Source organism: Papaver somniferum, chromosome 2, assembly GCF_003573695.1.
Source record: "Papaver somniferum cultivar HN1 chromosome 2, ASM357369v1, whole genome shotgun sequence".
NCBI lineage: Eukaryota > Viridiplantae > Streptophyta > Magnoliopsida > Ranunculales > Papaveraceae > Papaver > Papaver somniferum.
In genome coordinates, this window is record NC_039359.1 from 77,121,271 (window position 1) to 77,140,845 (window position 19,575).

Here is a 19,575-nt window from a genome sequence, read left to right on the forward strand (position 1 = left end):
GGATTAATCAGCGCGTGATAAAATTCCATCAAAAGTGAAGCTATAATTCACAAACCAAGAAGGATTACCAGATTGATAAGGCAACACCACTCAAATCACCCAGCACCCCCCAAGCACCAACAGCCAGTACCTATAGAGAAATTAAAAGAAAATCCATTAGGAAATTCAAATAAAGGATATATAGGGATTAGAATAAGATAAAATTGAAGTAAAAGATCTGAAGAATCATGGAATGATCATCTAAATCAAGTAATCAAAGATTGAAATTTTCCTGAGTTATCCTTGCGTAGGGGCCATGCTAATCTTCTCTGTATCGTTCCAATTTTATCGGATGTGTCCGAAGGGACAAGCTAACATCGAAGCTTAGACTATTTAAACCGATTTCTGTTCTATAATATAAGCGCTGTGGAATTAAACCAACCAATGCCCATCTTGTACAGGTAGTGAAAAATGAAAAACGCACTGAATTCCTTTTCTTAGGCGGTTAAGAGTTTGAGTCTCTCTAGTCATAACTTTATATAAAACAATCTTTCCAACATTCTTGCCTAAACCTCAACATTCAGATTTGTACTTCTGTGCAATGGTGATATGTCTTCTTGCCATCACTTAAAATTTGGTATACCACTTTGGACATAGTGGAGAAAATTTCCTGAAGTGTAGGAACTAGATACCATGTTTTTCCAACCAAAGCCAGTCGGTATTCGAAAGTTCCAAACACGCTAGTGGCTAGCTCGTCCCACTTTCTGGATTCCTTTGCTGGTCAAGAGTAGATACTCTGTAGTGATTTCAGAACCTGATATAATCTTTCGATTGTTTCCAACATCCTTGCATAAACCTCAACATTTGCTCTAAGCATAAAAATGCAACTTGTGTTTCTTATCCATCTGATGCAGTGACAGTTACGAGTAAGCACATGTCAGATGATATGATAGCATATTGTGCTTCCTAGATATCCAAATGCAAAGATGTTTCGTTGGGGGTAGTCTAATAAAAAAGGGAAACAAAGATGCACATTAGTGATGGAGTTTAAGGTAAAAAATGAGCAGCCAGTTCAAAATAACTGGCAATCCAGTGCAGTATTTTGGACAATCTCTGGGCATGGGAACCAATAGCATTGGCCACCACTAACAAATTCCGGCCACAGCTCCTGTATATCCTGAAATGCTAGTCTGTTGCCTTGGGTTGTGGTATAAAAATTAGAGCAGAATTTGGGTTCTCTTCCATGTGGGACAAAAGTGTAGAGTAAAAATAACATTGAGTTAAAAGTTATTTTTCTCTCCAAGGTCACAAGTTCAACTCCTTATACTACCATTTACAAAAAGAAAAAAGAAAAAAATTTCCTGCCTTTTTCTCTCCTTGTAAGTAAGTCTCTCTCTCGCACTCACCCTTCATAGTGTGAATTTGGGTCGTATTATGACTATAGCCTGTGTCAAAAATAAATGTAAATCCTTTTTGAATATCTTGTACCAGAATACGGAGCAATTTTCATGTTACGTTTGGGTGCAGTGAATACATAGCTTCAGCAGATGCTGCTACAGAGTTACTCAAGAAACATGATCTCGCTACATTGAAGTCCTGAAAACCGGAGAGGATTATAACAGCTAGAGAGTAACCAGACCGAAATGATATGAACTGCATCTGTCTTAACTCACCAAATCAAAGGAACTTAAGAATGGTCGCCTCGCAATGTAGAACAGCATACTAGGCGCTTGATTGGGGATGAATTCTTTACTTTTCGATAATTGGTGTGGCGAAAATAGTATTGCAGAGTCTCTTGGCATAGCTACAAAGCACAAAAATAGCTTTGGCTTTTAAGGTCAGTCATCTCATAGTGAATAATGAGTGGGTTATTGCTGCTCCTGTTCTTAACAAGATGATTGAAGCTGTTATAGATATGGATGAATTACCTGCACCAAATAATGAAAAGGATGTCAGATATATGTACTCTAGAACAAAAGTGAATGTTTACGGTGAAATATGTAAGACATTTGCTGCCCACAAAGTATCCAGACATGCCTGAAGCTAAGCTTGTTTGGAGAAAGGTGGTGCATCCCTCTTTATTATCTGCACAAGCATGGAAAGTGATAAAAATTGACTGCTGAGGCAACGCATGACAAGCTTAAATGCAGATTCAAGGTGCCTCTGGTATCCCTCTGTGTGCTTTGCAATCTGAAGCAGGATTCATTGCAGCGTATCATATGGGACTGCAGTTTTGCTCAAAGGGGTTGGGGATGAATTTCGACTGTTTTCCAATTACAACCAATGGTCACTTCTTGTAAGATGTTGAAAGGCAGGAGCGGTATGGTGAAAGACTTATGGTTAGTGGCGCTGTTGCCAGTTAGAGCTGAGCTGTGGAAGCTACGCAACAGAATGACTTTTGAGGGGTATAAGCTTAATTGGACACAGTTTAAGATGGAGATTATCAGGTAATCCATGAAAATTCAAAGTGAATGAAGGGGTTTATGCACAATTCCCTTCAGGACCTCACAATTCTGCGATATTCCAAAGTTGAATACAGCAGATATTCAAGTGTTCTGTTAAAGTTCATATCTAGTCTGAGTCCAACAGAAACTACTACATATATTCTAGAATTAGTGAAGCAGTTCAGATTGTAAAGTGTGATAGTCAAAAGTTGCAGTTTTAAGTTCTGGCTGTCATTCTTGCGCGTCTGCTAATTCTCTTCACCATGAGCATTATTATTACAATCGAAAGAACTACCCAAACCAAATAACAAAAGGTTAACATGGACTGCACATCCAGATATAAAATGAGACAAAGGGTGAGACTTCTCAAAACCAACAAACTCTCTGACCTTACCATCTATTTCTACCAAATTGGAACCTGAAAACTCCTTCAGAACCCATGTAAGTTTTCAAAAGATGGAAAAGGTTAATGGAAACCAATTGTGCTAAAAATGCAAAGATGTCTAATAAAAGAGAAACAAAGATACACATTAGTGGTGGAGTTAAGGTACAAAATGAGCAGCAGTTCATACTGAAATATTAGATCAAGTTCCCCTAACACAGACATAAACTGAAAAAACAAGGTAAAGGCTAAAAAATAAATTGTCTAGTATCCTAAACAACATTAAACAACAGGAAGCTGTTTTCGTTGCAGTTGCACTAGGTAAACCAAACCCAGTTCAAGAAGACGTGACTGATTTTGTTCGAATTCGACTTGATCTTCTGACTGGAGTTGTAAAATCTCCCCCATCTTTCCTTGTCAACTTCTCTTGAGTTGTGAAGCGGCCATATGAATAGGAGTCAGCATTAGAAAATTCAGAAACATCCTCCTGCATAACTGAGGAAGCTCCCCTCCTCCTGCCCCTTGAATTCATATCTGACATAGACACAGAAAACTTGCTCTCTTCCCCATCCTCAATTGCCTTTGAATTCAATACACTGCAGCTTCTGAGAGAGCTCCCTGATTCTTCTACAATGAAATCACCAAGCAATTGTACTGATGGCGCTGCTCTACTTCGGTATAAATCTTCCGAAACCCTTCCACTAGAGTGAAATGTCGAATCAATATAAGACTCGGCGGCAACCTCATCTTTCTTAGGAAGATAGCACTTTTTAGCCTTCTCAAGTGTTTCAGCAATGATGGTTTCTTGCTCCTCAGTAAGAAAAGCCTCAGCTGGTGGTCCCATGGTTGGTGCACATTCATTTACGGCTTGTCTTTGATGCTTTAGATGACGGAAAACAATGATCAGAGATGCCAGGATTGCAGAAATGACAGAAACTCCAACGCCTAATTCAAGTTTTGCAATACGCCTTGAGGCTTCAGCTTCTCCAGCAACTTCATTAGAAACAGGAATTGAGGCTTCAACTTCCTCGGCAACTTCATTAGAAACAGGTTTTGAAGCTTCTGGATCCTCAGTAACATCCTCATAAGAAACAAGCTCTGAAGCTACATCCTCATTAGAAACAGTTTCTTCTGGAGCTTCAAACTCCTCAACAACTTCTGCATTAGAAATAGGCTCTGGGGCTTCAAATTCCTCAGCAACAACCTCATCTGAAATAGGTTCTGAGGCTTCCAATTGCTCAGCAACTTCTGCATTCCCCTCAGACAATTGATTAGACAAACTCACAGACTCCACATTTTCATCCTCAACCACCTGATCAGAAATTTCAACCTCCCCAGGCTTCACATTTTCATCTTCAACCACTTCCTCTTCAGCTGACAACACCAACTTATCATCTTCTTCACCACCACTCTCCAATGAAACTTGGGTCATTCCAATTAGAATCTCATCTTCAATTTGAGCAGGAATTTCCACAGGTTTTTCCAATTCTACTTCCTTTATGATTGATGCCTTGTTCATTACCAATTCTGGGTTACTACTAACATTCCACAATACAGATTTCTCCAGACCAGATGGACAGAAACCATTTTCAAAGATCTTAAATCCTTGTTTAACATCACATACAGGTTGTAATTGAAGGTTTGCGACATTCATTGAAGATATGTAAGATGTAGAAAAACCCACAAAACCAACAAGGAGAAGAAATTTCAATACCTGATACAAATTCCAGAGGAACCCATTCTTCTCCACCTCTTCTTCTTCTTCTTCTTCCACTTCCTCATCTTCTTCTTCTTCGATTTCAACTTCACTTTCAGCATGTTCAGAAGGACCCTTCTTTGTGATTGTTTCTTCTTCACTAGTAGTACTACTTAAACCAGACTCATCTCCTTGAGATGATGAAGAGAGATCATCAGATTCTTGTTCATCAGAACAAGATTGTTCTGCTTGCTGTTTCAATTCTTCCTCTCTTCGTTTAAGTATTTCCATTCTGCGATTAGGGTTAAAGCGAAGAAATTTGGGTCTTGGGGATAAGAAATTTGTTTTTGGATCATAAGGGGTTTCTTCTGAATCAGTCAATTTTGAAGAAATAGGTGTAGTCTGAGATGATTGAAGATTTGGGGGTACTGAAAAATCTAGAATTTTTGGGGGTAATCCTATCTGAGATGAAGAGTTAGGGGTTTTTGAATCAAGATTTGGGTTTTTTGAAACATGGGTTGTTGTTGATGATGTTTCAGAGGAAGAAAAATCGTTTCTTTCCATCAGAATCTTCTTTTTTGGAGTAGAAATCTTTGATGCAGCAGAGATTGTTGGTGACATGAAATGTTTGGGTGTTGATGGTTTTTTGGGGTTTTGTAATTTAGAAGAAGAAGAGTAATTTATATGATTTGTTATCAATTCCTCTTCGTTTTCATTACTTTCTCTTCTAGTTGTCACAATCTTTTGCTTCAAATCTGTAAATCAAAGAAGAATAAAATTCAGGAAACAAAAAACGAAATTTTAAGAAACAATAAACAAAAAAGAAAAAACCCAGAGAGATCTTGCTTACCAGATGACGATGGGAGTAGTCTAGGTATAGCAGAAGGTTTGATTACTGTTTTATTACTATCCTTTCTTGAATCATCCATTTGGATCTTGAATTTTCAGATTTGACGTCTTTTTTGATATTATTTATTTTCTTCCTTATTTGTTCTTCTTCTTTCTTGATTTGCTTTAGACAGAGAGAGCGAGAGAATGAAATAAATGACCGTTGGGAGGTGTATGGTCTTGGGTTTTATATATGGAATGGGGAAGAAGGAGATGAAGAGATACAGCTTTTTGGAATTTGAAATGTTTATTATTTTGTGACCGTTGAGATGCCAGGCTCCTATAACGGTACAATTTCTTGACTTTTGAAGGTGTTTGGTCGTGTGTAGACTTTGTTGGACTTGAGGCATCGTTTGTATTTCCCACGTACACCTAACCGGATAAAATGTGACTGCCGACCGAAAATACTTCCAAATAGACAGAAAATCATAATTGGAAATATATTTATGACCTCTCCCCTCTCTCCTCCTCTCTCCTCCCCTGATTTCTCTCTCTCGCCGGCCAAAACTAGTCGTTTTTTCTTGAACTCTTCCCTTACCGGTTAGTTTCAGCGGTCATTTCTCATCGGAATTTGTACCGGAATGCTAAATTTCTTCACCAAATGCTAAGTTTCTTCATCACCTGAGCTCTAATGACTATCTCCAATCACCAGAATCAGTGTTATTGCAACTGCATCAATCACTCAAATCACATTCATAACAAAATCACAGAAAAAGCTGAGATGAGAATTGTCTCACACATCACACACATCACACATAACACAAATTTCATCCAAATCACTAATTACTCTAGTCTGGAAGCTGGAATTTCCCCTTCCAAGAAGAATTCTCAACACAATTACTCTATTCTGGAAGCTAGAAATTCCCCTTCCAAGAAGAATCCTCAACACAGTTTCATTACCAAGGAACAATTCTCAGAATTTGTCTCAGATAAAGAAAGATTAAGAATTTACTTCAATGGCAAGGAGCCTAAGAGGTCACTCCCCCAGCAAATCAAACCCCAACCTTCTAACATCTACTTCGATTTCAATTTCTCAAACACTAAGCTCCCTGTAACAGTTCAAACTGAAGAAAGATTTCTCACAGGAAATGAATCTCAGAAGCCAAATCTCAGTAGCAACAACAAGTATTACAACTCTTCATTGGTCTTCTACTCAACCCATGGGCATCAAACTAGCTACAATTGCAGTCTACTACAATTTTTTCAATTCTCTCTAAGGAAATTAGGCCACAATCTTAAATGGGTGAGTTTCTTGGATACTTCTCTTCACCATTCTGGTATGTCTTTCTCTATAATCTCTCTACATCCCTATTGCTATTGTTTGACCATAAATCTAAGTGACCTTCACCCTCAAAACCATACTCAAAGGTTTTCTTATACCAAAAGCTTTCTTTCTAATTTCACCTCTTATCTCAGGCATGTTGGTATTATCATAACTGCTTCCAGGATTATATGCAATTCAAAATCTACTCTATCTTGGAATGCAATGCACTAACTCCTTAAGCACTAACAATGTTAGCATGCTCAAAATTATCATGATTAAACCCAGAAAACCAACATTAAACTTAAACACCACAATTTTGTTTAACATCAAAAAAGTTTCCTTTACCCTGATAATCATTATCCGAAATAAAAACTCAGTTCACTTCATTCAATATAACCCTCACACCCCTCAGAGCTATGCTTTGAATTCTACCTGTTTAGACAGTATCTGCATCTCTAGATGCACTTGTAGCTTTCTTTGCAGGCCTTTGTACATCGTAATTTGGCATTGGTGCAGAGGATCTAGATACTGATACTGGCAAAAGCTCATCTGCTGGTATTTCATGAGGCTGAGTCACCTCCCCGAGGCCAGCATTAGCTATTACTGCAACATCTGCAGCCATCTGTCGTATCTCAGGTGCCCGCATACACAGGTTGGGGAAGATAACAGCCTCAACAGAGAATTTATCATTGACAACACAGACTACTAATGAATCGATTCTTTGTTTGAAGATATTGAGTTCTTCTTCACCACCACCAGTGCTAGAATCGAACCACTTAATCGATTTTTTCAGAAATGTAATAGAAACTATAAATCTGTTACACGAGATTAGTGAGTTTCAGATACAAAAATTATTTGCTTGGTTCCTTATTCAGCAGCAGGAACATCAAATATGTTTTAAGCAAATCTAGGGTTAGGGGTTAGATACTGGTTTTTCAATCGAGAAGATGCATGAAGTGATGAAGAACATAGGTTTTCATCTGAACGATTTCAGAACTTTCTCTAGAAGATGGAAAAGGATTTGGGGTTTCATTAGGGTTCACAGGACTACAGGAGGAACGAGAAAGAGAAGGGGATGAGAATGAATGAATGATCGAGATTCGATAATAATAGAGATAAGAGAACCGAGTCAGACTCCCGAGTATCTGAGTGAGATGAATAGTGATTCAGTTTCAAAGTGTAGGAAGCCACACTATTTTTTCGCACGAGTACAACTGGGTTTAGTTGCAAATCGCAACTGAAGCAAACAGTTGCGAGTGTCGTAACTACTATGAACTGTTACAAATTTTTCGCAACTGAAATTTGCAACAGAAAATTCGCAACAGGGACAAATCTGTTGTGAAATCTAGTTACTAATCCTTGAATTTGGTGTAGTGAGAATTTGATACTACTGAACCTTATTATGCTCAGTTGTGTCCTCCAATTACCAAATTGGGAGAAATACCTGCTATCAATCTGTCAAACTGTTCACTCAATACCCAACCTTTGATTGATTCTTATGGGATCTACAACATACCTGCTGATAATTCCTCAAACAACAATGGTGTCCGCAATAATTCTCGTCTCAATGCTGCTACTTCTAATCTCGATTCCTCCCAAAATATTTCTCAAAGTGGTGATGGTACCAGTGCATCTCTTGGTGGTGGGTCTGACTCTACCACTCAGGTAAATCTAACCCCCTCAACTCCTTTAATTGATAGTTCTAATAACTCTATAAACCAATCCCCTGTCAATAACATCAACCTGATTTCTTGGAACATTAGAGGGTTTGGAAAAAATTCTGCTAATAAGGAACTTAGTTTACTATGTAGGAATGTTAACCCTGATATCACCTTTCTATCTGAAACAAAAATGGATAAAGATATGGCGGCTAGAAAGCTAAGAAACATGTGATTCCCTTGCAATTTTAATGTTTCTAGTGTTGATAGAAGTAGTGGTCTTGTTCTTGCTTGGAAAAAGGAGATTCATCCCAACATTGTTTCATCCAGTATGAGGGGTATCTATGTTACATATACTGGCATCATTCATTCTAAAACTTGTCATATTCACTTTGTGTATGGTGAACTTAATAGTAGTTTGAGACAAGCTTTCTGGGAACAACAATGCCAACAATCTAATGCACCTTTAGATGAACCTGTTTTCTTCATATGAGATTTCAATGCTCTCTTAGGAACTGAGGACAAAAATGGTTGTTTAGAAGTTGATGATCCTGATTTTGAAAACCTTAGAAATTTCTGTTCTGTTTTTAATTTGCATGATCCTGGTTTTTCTGGACCTAGGTTCACTTGGTCCAATATGCAACAAGGTCCTGATCTAATTCTTGAAAGATTAGATAGATGTGTTATAAACAAAACTGTTGAGGATCTTTGTCCTAAACTTTGTGTTAACAATCTCCCCAGGGACTCTTCTGATCATTGCCCAATGCATATAGGTCTTAATTATGAGGATTTTTGTATGCCTAGGCCTTTTCACTTTATGGATATGTGGATTGAGGATCCTACTTGTAGAGACATCAATGTGGTAGGATCCCTGCCTACAAGATTAAAGCTAAATTGTTAAGTACTAAGAAGGGTCTACGGGATTGGAATAAGTCTTCATTTGATAATATTTAAACTAATATATCTATCATTAGGAAAGATTTAGTTGAGATTCAAATCTCAAATCCTACTGATACCAGTACTACTTCTAGACTCAAAGCTAGGCTTGAGTATCTTTATAACCTAGAAGAGTTATACTGGAAAGATAAGTACAGGGAAGTTTGGATTATGGAAGGTGACAGAAATTCACCATATTTCCATAAAGTCACTCTCTTCAGGAGGAAAAGAAATGCCATTAGCTGGATTAAGAATTTCTTAAATACTATTCTAACTGATAGAGATAGTATTGGAACTTCTTTCATAGACTATTTTAAGAACTTATACTCTTACCATCCTCATCAGTTCCAGGATGAAATTCTTGCTGACCTCCCCATTAAATTCTCTATTGAGGATAACACATCCTTGAATATGCCTCTTACTCCAGAGGAAATTGAGAATTCTGTTTTCCAAATGGGGGGGGAGCTCCTGGACCTGACGGTTTCACAAGTCTTTTTTACCAAAAGCACTTGGATATTGTGGGAGATGTTGTCATTGATATGACTCAAGCCTGCTTCAGAACTGGGCATATTTCTAAGGTTTATAACCATACTAATATTGCTCTCATCCCCAAAGTTCCTCTTGCTGAACTTGTTTCTCAGTACAGACCAATAGGGCTCTGTAATTTCATTTATAAAATTCTTTCAAAAACTCTTGCTAATATACTCAAACCTTTTATGAATGACATAATATCCCAAAATCAAAGTGCCTTTATTCCTAAGAGGAGTATTTCTGATAATATTCTGCTAGCTAATGAGGCTATATATGTTGTCAACCACAATGACAAAATTGAAGGGATAGATGCCATCAAGCTTGACATGTCCAAGGCCTATGAAAAGCTTGAGTGGAATTTCTTAGAAAAGGTTTTAACTAAAATGGGTCTCTCTAACCACTGGATTAAACTTATAAATCAGTGTGTTTCTACTGTCTCATACTCTGTTCTCCTTAATAGTATCCCAACTGGGTTTTCCCAACCTGAAAGAGGTCTGAGACAGGGGGACCCTCTTTCTCCTTATCTTTACATCATATGCTCTGAAGCTTTATCCTCTTATATTGATAACCTTCAATAAAAGGGTATCTTAGAGGGTATAAGACTATGTAAAGATGCCCCAGAAATGACACATCTGTTGTTTGCTGATGATTCTCTCCTGTTTTCAAAAGCTACTGCTTAAAATTTCCAAGTTATTAAAGATTATCTTCAAAAATACTGCCTAGCCTCTGGTCAAGAAATAAATTTTGAAAAATCTGGTATCTTATTTAGCAGGAAGATTCTTGAGCATAGGAAAGCTCTCTTGGCTAACATTCTAGAGATTCGGAGCAGGGACTTGGGAGAAAAATATCTTGGCACTCCTACTGTGTTCCAATCCTCTAAAATCTAGACTCATATGGGTATTCTCCAAGTTGTTGATGCCAGAATTTCAGTCTGGCTTCATAAGCTCCTGTCCCAAGCTTCTAGAACTACTCTGATTAAACATATTGGTCAAGCCATCCCCCATTTTCAAATGGGATCTTTTCTCATTCCTAAGCACCTTTGCAAACAAATGGATTCTCACCTCTGTAAATTTTAGTGGGGTGAAACCCTAGATCCAAAATATAGGAAATTGCACCTTCTAGGTTGGGACATTTTATGTTCCCCAAGGCTGAAGGTGGTTTGGGCTTTAGAAATGCTAAGTTGAACAATATGACTATGTTGGCTAGGAATGCCTGGAGAATCATGTAAAATCCTAACTGCCTATTAGTTACTGTTCTTAAGGCTAAATACTTTCCTAGAACTGTACTAGTAAGTGCTCTTGGACATGGAAGTGTTTGCATGCTATAAAAGAACTTATCAAACCTTCCATTTCTTGGATAGTGGGGGATGGTCAATTTATTGAACCATGGTGTGATAAATGGATACCTACTCTGGGTTCTTCCACACCCAACCCTCTAGTCCCCCATGATCCTAGTATAAAAGTTTCTTATTTTATTGACTCACATACCAGAAGTTGGGATGTGTCTAGACTTAATACTCATTTTGATAATGCTTCTGTTTAGAAGATTGTCACCATTCCTTTAAGCCATCTATGCACTCCTGATAGGAGGGCTTGGGATCTTTCAAAGAACGACAAGTTTTCTTCTAAATCTGCCTATTTGGGGATCAGAGGTCTTAGACCCTCCCCTTGTAAAAATCTTTGTAAGCGTAACTAGAAAATCATATTTCCTTACAGAATTCAAGTGTTTTCCTGGAGAGTAGCTAGAAATGCTCTGCCTTCCAGAACTATCCTTTACACTAGAATGCCTATGCATAGTGTGGATTGTCCTAGGTGTAATGATCCCCATGAATCTATTATGCATCAGATGGTCCTTTGTCCCTTTGCTAGCAGAGTTTAGTTTATTTTTGATTTCAATATAAACACTCAGTTTTTTCAAAACAAGTCTTTCATTGACTGGCTTCTTTTTTGAATAACTGACCCCCTGTCTAAATTATCTGATGAAGCCCAAAGTCTCTTTGTTGCTATCTTATGGTCTATTTCTACTAGTAGAAACAATTTCATCTTCCAAAATCTGACTGAAAATCATACTACTGTCCTAGCTAGATCCAGAGCCATGCTCATCACTAGGAAACCTTGCATTACTATCTCTACTACTACTTTTGTCAGTATTTGTGATAAATGGATACCCCCTCCTTTGGATGGATTAAATGCAATATTGATGGTTCTTTTGATGATACTTCTGGAGAATATGGTGCAGGGTATGGGATGCGTGATTTCTCAAGAAAAGCCTCCTTTTGTGCCTCCATAGTCTATGATGTTCATTCTGCCGAAGAAGCTGAAGCCAGAGCTATCTGGGAAGTCTTGAAGAAAGCCTTGGAGCAACAGTTAACTCATATCATTGTGGAAAATGATGCAAAATCTTTCATCGATCAATTTTCAACTGGCAAGTTTGATGGAGATTCACGTACGGATGCTATTTTTAAGGATATTTAGTTTTTTTATTCTAAGTTAGTCGCTTGTATATTTAGTTTTCAACCTCGTTATTGTAACTCTATTTCTCATGATCTAGCTTTATGGGAAAAGAAAAACAATTCTACTATGTACTGGTCTGTCCTTCCTGTTTGGCTCTTACCAACAGTCGAGGAGGATCATTAGCCTTTTTGAAGGCCATTGCTTATAAAAAAAAAGGATGAAAAATGGGAATTTTTATTGGTTGCTAGTTTTTTTTATCACAAGACGTCTTTAGATCTAAAAACAGTCTAAAGATCCCCGTCGAAACTTCGATCTAGTTTGAGTGAATCTTATATCAGAAGAGAATTCTGTTTTCCAAATGGGGGGGGGGGGAGCTCCTGGACCTGACGGTTTCACAGGTCTTTTTTACCAAAAGCACTTGGATATTGTGGGATATGTTGTCATTGATATGACTCAAGCCTGCTTCAGAACTGGGCATATTTCTAAGGTTTATAACCATACTAATATTGCTCTCATCCCCAAAGTTCCTCTTGCTGAACTTGTTTCTCAGTACAGACCAATAGGGCTCTGTAATTTCATTTATAAAATTCTTTCAAAAACTCTTGCTAATATACTCAAACCTTTTATGAATGACATAATATCCCAAAATCAAAGTGCCTTTATTCCTAAGAGGAGTATTTCTGATAATATTCTGCTAGCTAATGAGGCTATATATGTTGTCAACCACAATGACAAAATTGAAGGGATAGATGCCATCAAGCTTGACATGTCCAAGGCCTATGAAAAGCTTAAGTGGAATTTCTTAGAAAAGGTTTTAACTAAAATGGGTCTCTCTAACCACTGGATTAAACTTATAAATCAGTGTGTTTCTACTGTCTCATACTCTGTTCTCCTTAATAGTATCCCAACTGGGTTTTCCCAACCTGAAAGAGGTCTGAGACAGGGGGACCCTCTTTCTCCTTATCTTTATATCATTAACAACACAACTAGGTAATTTTGTTGGATCTGAGGATTAGTTTGTTGAAATGCAAACTTCAATATATATAGACCAAGGAAGTTTGGACACCAAGGAATTTCCAAAACCGAAAATATTCTCAAGATATGCAATATATTTCCAAATTCGGTTTCCATAATTCCTGGAAATGCTTTGTCCAAATATTGACCAAAATCTCAGTAGAAAATCTCCAATTAGTAAATGCACATTACCAATTTTAATTGCTGGAAATTAAAAGCATATAAAACTAAAAACCTTAATTAAAAGATTCTCAATTTATTTCGATCCGTGATTCTCCTTTAGCTATTAAGGAATATCTTTGAACAATAAAAGATGAGAGTTACTGCACATGTTCAAGTAATGTCGACATCTTTACTTTGTAAATCCTTTTTCATATTTACAATCTTGGAACCGATTTGTCATACTTCCAAACGAGTTTAGAATTGGTTCATCTGACTTCCAAGAACTATGTGATTGATTATCCTATCAAATCACCATTAATGGGTTTCACGGTTCTACCAAAAAAAGTTTCGGTTCTACTTCCATGTGGGTACTAGGATCAGTCACACTAGCTTTCCAAAAATTGGTTGACTAGGTACTAGGATCGATTACCACATAATTATGGTATTTAACTTATATTCGGTTGCACAAGTCATAGGACCGGTTACCAATTACTAAGACTTGTTGTACCTCTTACAAGGATCGATTCCCCATGCTTGTGATCGGTTGCACCTCTTATTAGGATCGGTTCCCCAATGTCTAGAGTTGGTCATACCAATTACAACATATCGATCATACCATCTCATGTGATTACTTAAGATCGGTTTCACTAATAAAAGTCATACCAATACAAAAGTCAGGCCTTGTGAATATTTTCACCAAGATACATAAACAAGTTATGAGCGGTTATACTAAACACACATATTGGTAATCCAAAGATTTGCAATAAATAACAATACCAATAAGCCTAGCGACTTCCCTTTCGATTCATAAAATAAGTTTATGAATTGTACTTCCTTTAAACGAATGTAAAACATTGTTTTATAGGACGAAATATTCACCCATACCCATACATAATCACAATAGCATTCATACGATTATGTCGATGTCTTATATACGAAGTTCAAAAGATAGACGTTATACTTCGTATTGTAATTCCTTAATACTATGTCTAAGTAGAGTATAATCATTCACAGCTTCGCAGTTATGTTTTCATTATGCACGACTTGAAAGATACTTAGGAATGAAACAATTTAAGTCAAATATTACTAAACTCAATAGGAAGGATGATCTCGTCATCGTAGCTCTTTACTTCTTCACATTCTTCAAGTCTTCACGTAATACTTGTAAGTATCATATCTTAGTAACTTTCTAGCTAACATATACGAAGTTTTCTCTAGTAAATAATCAAGTGACTCTTTAAATGAGTTTTGGTTCACTAAAATATGACATCCAAACTTGACATACCAATGTTTGGTGGGTTCAACTGTGCTATGCTCTAACACGGGCCATAATATTCGCTTCCTTCTCTAGAGCCCATATCTTGCACGTGTCACAATATTCGTTGTCTCATTTTCATTCTTTGTTGACTCATTATCTTCAGTTTGTTCTCGAGATGGGAAATTATTATCCTTGACTCGACCTGAGCTTTTTCTTCACTCCAAGCTCAATGACCTTCCAGCTGTTTGTTGTTGGTAGATGTTACATTTTGTCATCTTGAAAAGTACCTACAAAAACAACTTGATTCCCTTATGATCGATCATGCACAGAAAATAGTATGTTAATTAAGGATGGTTACAAGTCATATTTTCGGATCTTAAATCAAAAGATTGGATCCGAAATTGTCCATCCTTGATCTAGTTCGAGTGACCTTATATTAGAAAAGAAGGATCACAGAATAAACAAACTACGTGATATCAAGATTCAACTATACAATTAGTCAATCAAATCAATAATGGAATACTAAAATAAAAATACGCTTCTAATCTCCCACCATCGATATTGCTAGATGCTTCTTGATCCGAAAAAAATCTTTAAATGAAGCGCATATAAGAGATTTCACCTAATTAGATTACTTTCTTCTTGAGAGAGTATTGCGATGATACTACTAGTGGGCTTATCTCACACCAACTACGAAATACGTGTATTATAAGATGAGTTTGTAATGAGACAAACTTCACTATTTATAATTAGTAAGGTAGTTTATACCCCAAGGAATTTCCAAATCCGAAAAAATAACAAAAGATATGAAATAAATACCAATTTTCATTTTGTAAAAGATTTCAACTGTTGACCAACTAATATATCGAAATCTCTCATAAATGGCAACTAAATATAATCTAGTATACAAGTATACTTTACATTATTTACTAATATAATATCCAGATATATGCTTTAATTACTGGAAAAACAAAGACATATCCGAATATCAAAAAGATATTACAGAATATTTCAGTTTGGGATCTCATCTTGAGTATCAAGGAAAATACTCAAACATCAAGTAATAAGAGTTCAACACATGTTCAAAATATTATATCGACATCAAAGAACTTTTCATGTTAACCAAAATATATTTCGATACCTACGCAAAACCTAAAGTAATAGACAAATCGGAAACACGTTTTTAAATAGTCCTGCAATAGATCCCCAAGTAACGGATCGATCCTGCTATAGATCCTTGGGACCGATTCTAGAATAGATTCTTGTTTAATAAATCGGTCATAGAATAAATCCTTTGACTCATTTCAACAATGAAACAAGTTTCGAAAGTGTACTTCCTTAAACTCATGTGGTTAAACATAGTTTTCTAGGTGAGGAATCAACCCAAAGTTCAACACTTTAAACTAGTAACGAATTACCAAATAGTGTTATGTCGTATTATTTATGAAGTTCAAAAGATAAACATTATACTTCGAATACGATATATCCAATACTAGAGATACATAAATACATTATGTATATTATGTTTTCAATCTAAACGACGTAAAAGAAACGTAGATATAAATGGAAACAAGTTAAGTCTGTATTACTAACATCAAACAGAAGGCTGGTGTGTACGTTGATACCTATACGTCTTCAGGTTCTTCAGAGTAACATGAGCTTGTCTCGACACTTCTAGTATTCCTAGTCTAAGCCAACGAAGTTGACTTTAGTAATTTAATCAAGCAGCTTCAAATTTTGGAGCTAAAATATGAAAACCAAACTTGACATACCAATGCAATCAAACTTCATATGAGACACCTTATATGAAGTTTTCTTTCCAATTTGGATTTCGACCAGCTAGTGTCGGTATACGATCTTAGACTGAGATCTATTAAATCTTGGGTTTATGTCATTGGATAAAATTATATCAGAAGAGAATGACCTTCAAATAAACAAGGATTATTTAAATAACCTAATTACAAGTTGCAAAATTATCTAAGAAGATTATAACCAGCTTGTGTTTTGTGTTCCCTAAGAAAAATCTTATTATCTCACACTTGTTATTGAAGAATTGAAGTAGTGGAAAACAACCTCATGAAGCAAACACAAATTTTCCAAGGGATGGATTGTATAACTAACATGAACCCTCTATTTATAGTGAATGACCAAGGCAAGGTAGCTTGAATCCTAAGTAAGTTTGTGAGGTATTTTCCTTTTCAAGACCCACCTAATTTTGAGAGTCTTTCTTAAATTACAACTCTAGCTTAAATAGTTAAATAAATAATTACTTAGCATATATTATATTTTTTTAATTGTCTCTTAATAAATAAGATAAACTAAAATTTAATTTAGGAAGAAGTATAATTAAAACATCAGATACACTTTTATATGGTAACCAATTGTGTGTGGAAGAATAACCATCTTGCCTAGAAGAGTAAACAAAAAAAACTTAACTAAAAAAGGCATCTAGTCACGTTTTTGCGGTTTAGTTTATGAACTGTTGCTGAAAGTTCATGATTGTTTCCTATTCACAAATTACCTTAACAACACATACAAGTGTTTCATTAATAATCACTCATAACTTCTTCGTTATAACTCGGAACTGATTGATTCTTGGCTCGTTTGATTTGTATTTTCGTTCAACAAAATATGAGGACCTTCGCAGGGACAAAGGTCATTCTCACTAATGTCTTAGGCTCAAATATCCTCGAATGCATACATAAATGTATATCTACCGTCGTTGAAATTGTTCTATAGAATGAGTACTTGTTTTTATAGAATGTAAAGGTAAAAATTAAACAAGAGTTCCAAATGAAATAAGTATCCACATACCTTTTTTGATGAGTCCTCGTTGATGTCTTCGTTATCATTCAGTCTTCAATCTTCAAGAGTATTCGGTGATTTGGGATACTCAGTGATACATGTGTATCTTCATCTCTCAGATAACTAGTGATCCTCAAGATGGATTGAGTATAGAATGGTAATTTAGGAGGGACTACTGATTTAAGGAAGTATTCTTATGGAAGGAAAATAGATTCCTAAGAGGATTGGGAAACCAAACCAAAGTAAGGAAGTATACCTAGATAATAAAGAAATACTTCCTAGACAAGGTAATTGTAACACTCGCACTTTTAGCATGGCGCATGCTAAAAGATGCGCCATGGCCTGAGATGAAGCTTCATCTAAAGCTTCTGTTGCGTGGTACAGGATAGATTGGCTTAAGGCCAATGTCGCGCCAAAATGGCGCATTATGTTTGGCATTTGGCCAAGGGTCAATGTTGCATCATCATGATGCATTAGGCCAGTTGGGTAGGTGTCCTTGATCTTGTAGTGTAATCATTGCGCATTATGGAGGCTATTGTCCTAGAGACAATATCGCAAAATCATTATGTATCAGGCCAGAGAGGGTTGGCCGAACGAGTATTGCGCAATCACTGTACGCAATCATTGCGAAGTAACGCAATCATTCCGAATGAACACAATCATTGCGAAGGAACGCAATCATTGCAAATGAACTGTGACGGCCCGGAAAATTTTTACCTTCCGATCGGCCGTGGAGTTCGATCAACCGGCAAGTTCCAAATCCTCCGAACTGCCATCTGGGATGAAAACAGTTTGTAAAAATAAAAAATTAATTTTATGATTTATTAATAATACACGAAATATTTATTCCAATTATCAGAACAGTTAACAAAAAAGTCTGGAATTCAAATATCGACATGAAACCATTTTAAACATTATAAATTCATCATAAAGAGCATCATAAGAGTATGAAGAAGCTTCAATTTCATTGAATATCAAATCAAAGAACTAAAATCATTAAAATCAATTCAAAAGCAGTTAGAAAGAAGAATTCCCCCTACCTTTTGTGTAACAAGAGCCTCCAAAGCAACCCAATCAACTTAAAGACCAAAAGATTGTAAATCAAGCTTCAAATTCAATTTTTTTTGTGATAGAATTTTTTTTGTTTTCTTTGATATAGGAGAAAGATAAATCAGATGGAAAAATAAAACGTAATCAATCTATTTTAGTAGTTGAAACTTATCAAAATACTGAAACGACTAAAATGCCTCTGACTCGCCCAAAACGCGACACGTACCCCTGGCATGTGTCTTTCTAATGCAAATTCGAGTATAAAAACTGTATTAACGTCCACACACGCTATGTGAAGGCTCTCACAAAGAGAAATATAGTTTCTCAGAAAAAACACAACTAGGTTTAACGCTCCACATTGTGCTACTCCTAGTCTTCCAAACCAAATGGATTGGGCCCGCACCCTAATATTTAAGAAAAAGAACGCGGGTATTACATGAACAGTGAAGGAGGCATGTCAATATGGTCCCCTTTCCATACTTGTAGAAATTCCATTAAGACATATATAGGAAGGGGTACTTTTTTGAAGGTGGATATGCGGACCATGCGCCAAGTAAGCTCTATAGCTTAGCCTGAAGAGTATAAATGATGCATAAGCCTCATTTATAGTTGTGTAGCGTTGCCAATAGGGCATATGATGCGAAGGAATCACAATGCCATGCCGCGGATCCGATGATGTATAATCATTGTGCATCTTGACAGAACGACCTATACGGACCAGGCCATTACCATTATTGTTTGGCAACAGCCTTGAAAACGAGTTTGACTTAAGTTGCGGTACTTTAGTGGATGAATTACGGTATGTTATCGATCCCTTTAGAGTAGGGAAGGGTACGTAGGAAGCCACAATGAGTTGCAGCATTGCCGGTCCAGCACTTTGCCCCTCATATCATCTAAGCTCGGTAGACCGATGCAAGAGATGATTACGGCCAGACTTGATGAGGAAAGTTGCATGCCATCCAGTGGATGCTCATACTTCCTATCAAGCCGTTCGACTTAGGCATGTACCAATGACTCATTGGGCATGGTCTCGTAGGTAAGCCACATCAATATGC

At 36.7% G+C, this 19,575-nt stretch overlaps 1 protein-coding gene and 1 non-coding gene across 2 annotated transcripts; both read right to left on the reverse strand.

The window, feature by feature from the left end:
* Nucleotides 1-245: 245 nt before the first annotated feature.
* LOC113354911 lies at nt 246-349 on the reverse strand. Its single transcript, XR_003362104.1, has one exon. It is a non-coding gene; the product is annotated as a U6 spliceosomal RNA (small nuclear RNA).
* Nucleotides 350-2,930: 2,581 nt separating this feature from the next.
* On the reverse strand, nt 2,931-5,525 carry LOC113348106. Its single transcript, XM_026591809.1, has 2 exons — nt 5,352-5,525; nt 2,931-5,256 (listed from the first exon to the last, which is right to left on the reverse strand). The coding sequence occupies exons 1-2, from the start codon at nt 5,428-5,430 to the stop codon at nt 3,143-3,145; spliced, it is 2,193 nt and encodes a 730-aa protein (XP_026447594.1). The 5' UTR covers nt 5,431-5,525; the 3' UTR covers nt 2,931-3,142.
* Nucleotides 5,526-19,575: the final 14,050 nt, after the last annotated feature.

What these genes read in the sequence shown, in the direction of transcription:
- LOC113348106 (XM_026591809.1), bottom strand. Translation starts at nt 5,430, where the DNA reads ATGGATGATTCAAGAAAGGATAGTAATAAAACAGTAATCAAACCTTCT. An exon ending in ACTACTCCCATCGTCATCTG is followed by an intron (nt 5,257 to 5,351) that starts GTAAGCAAGATC and finishes TTTGATTTACAG; the next exon opens with ATTTGAAGCAAAAGATTGTG.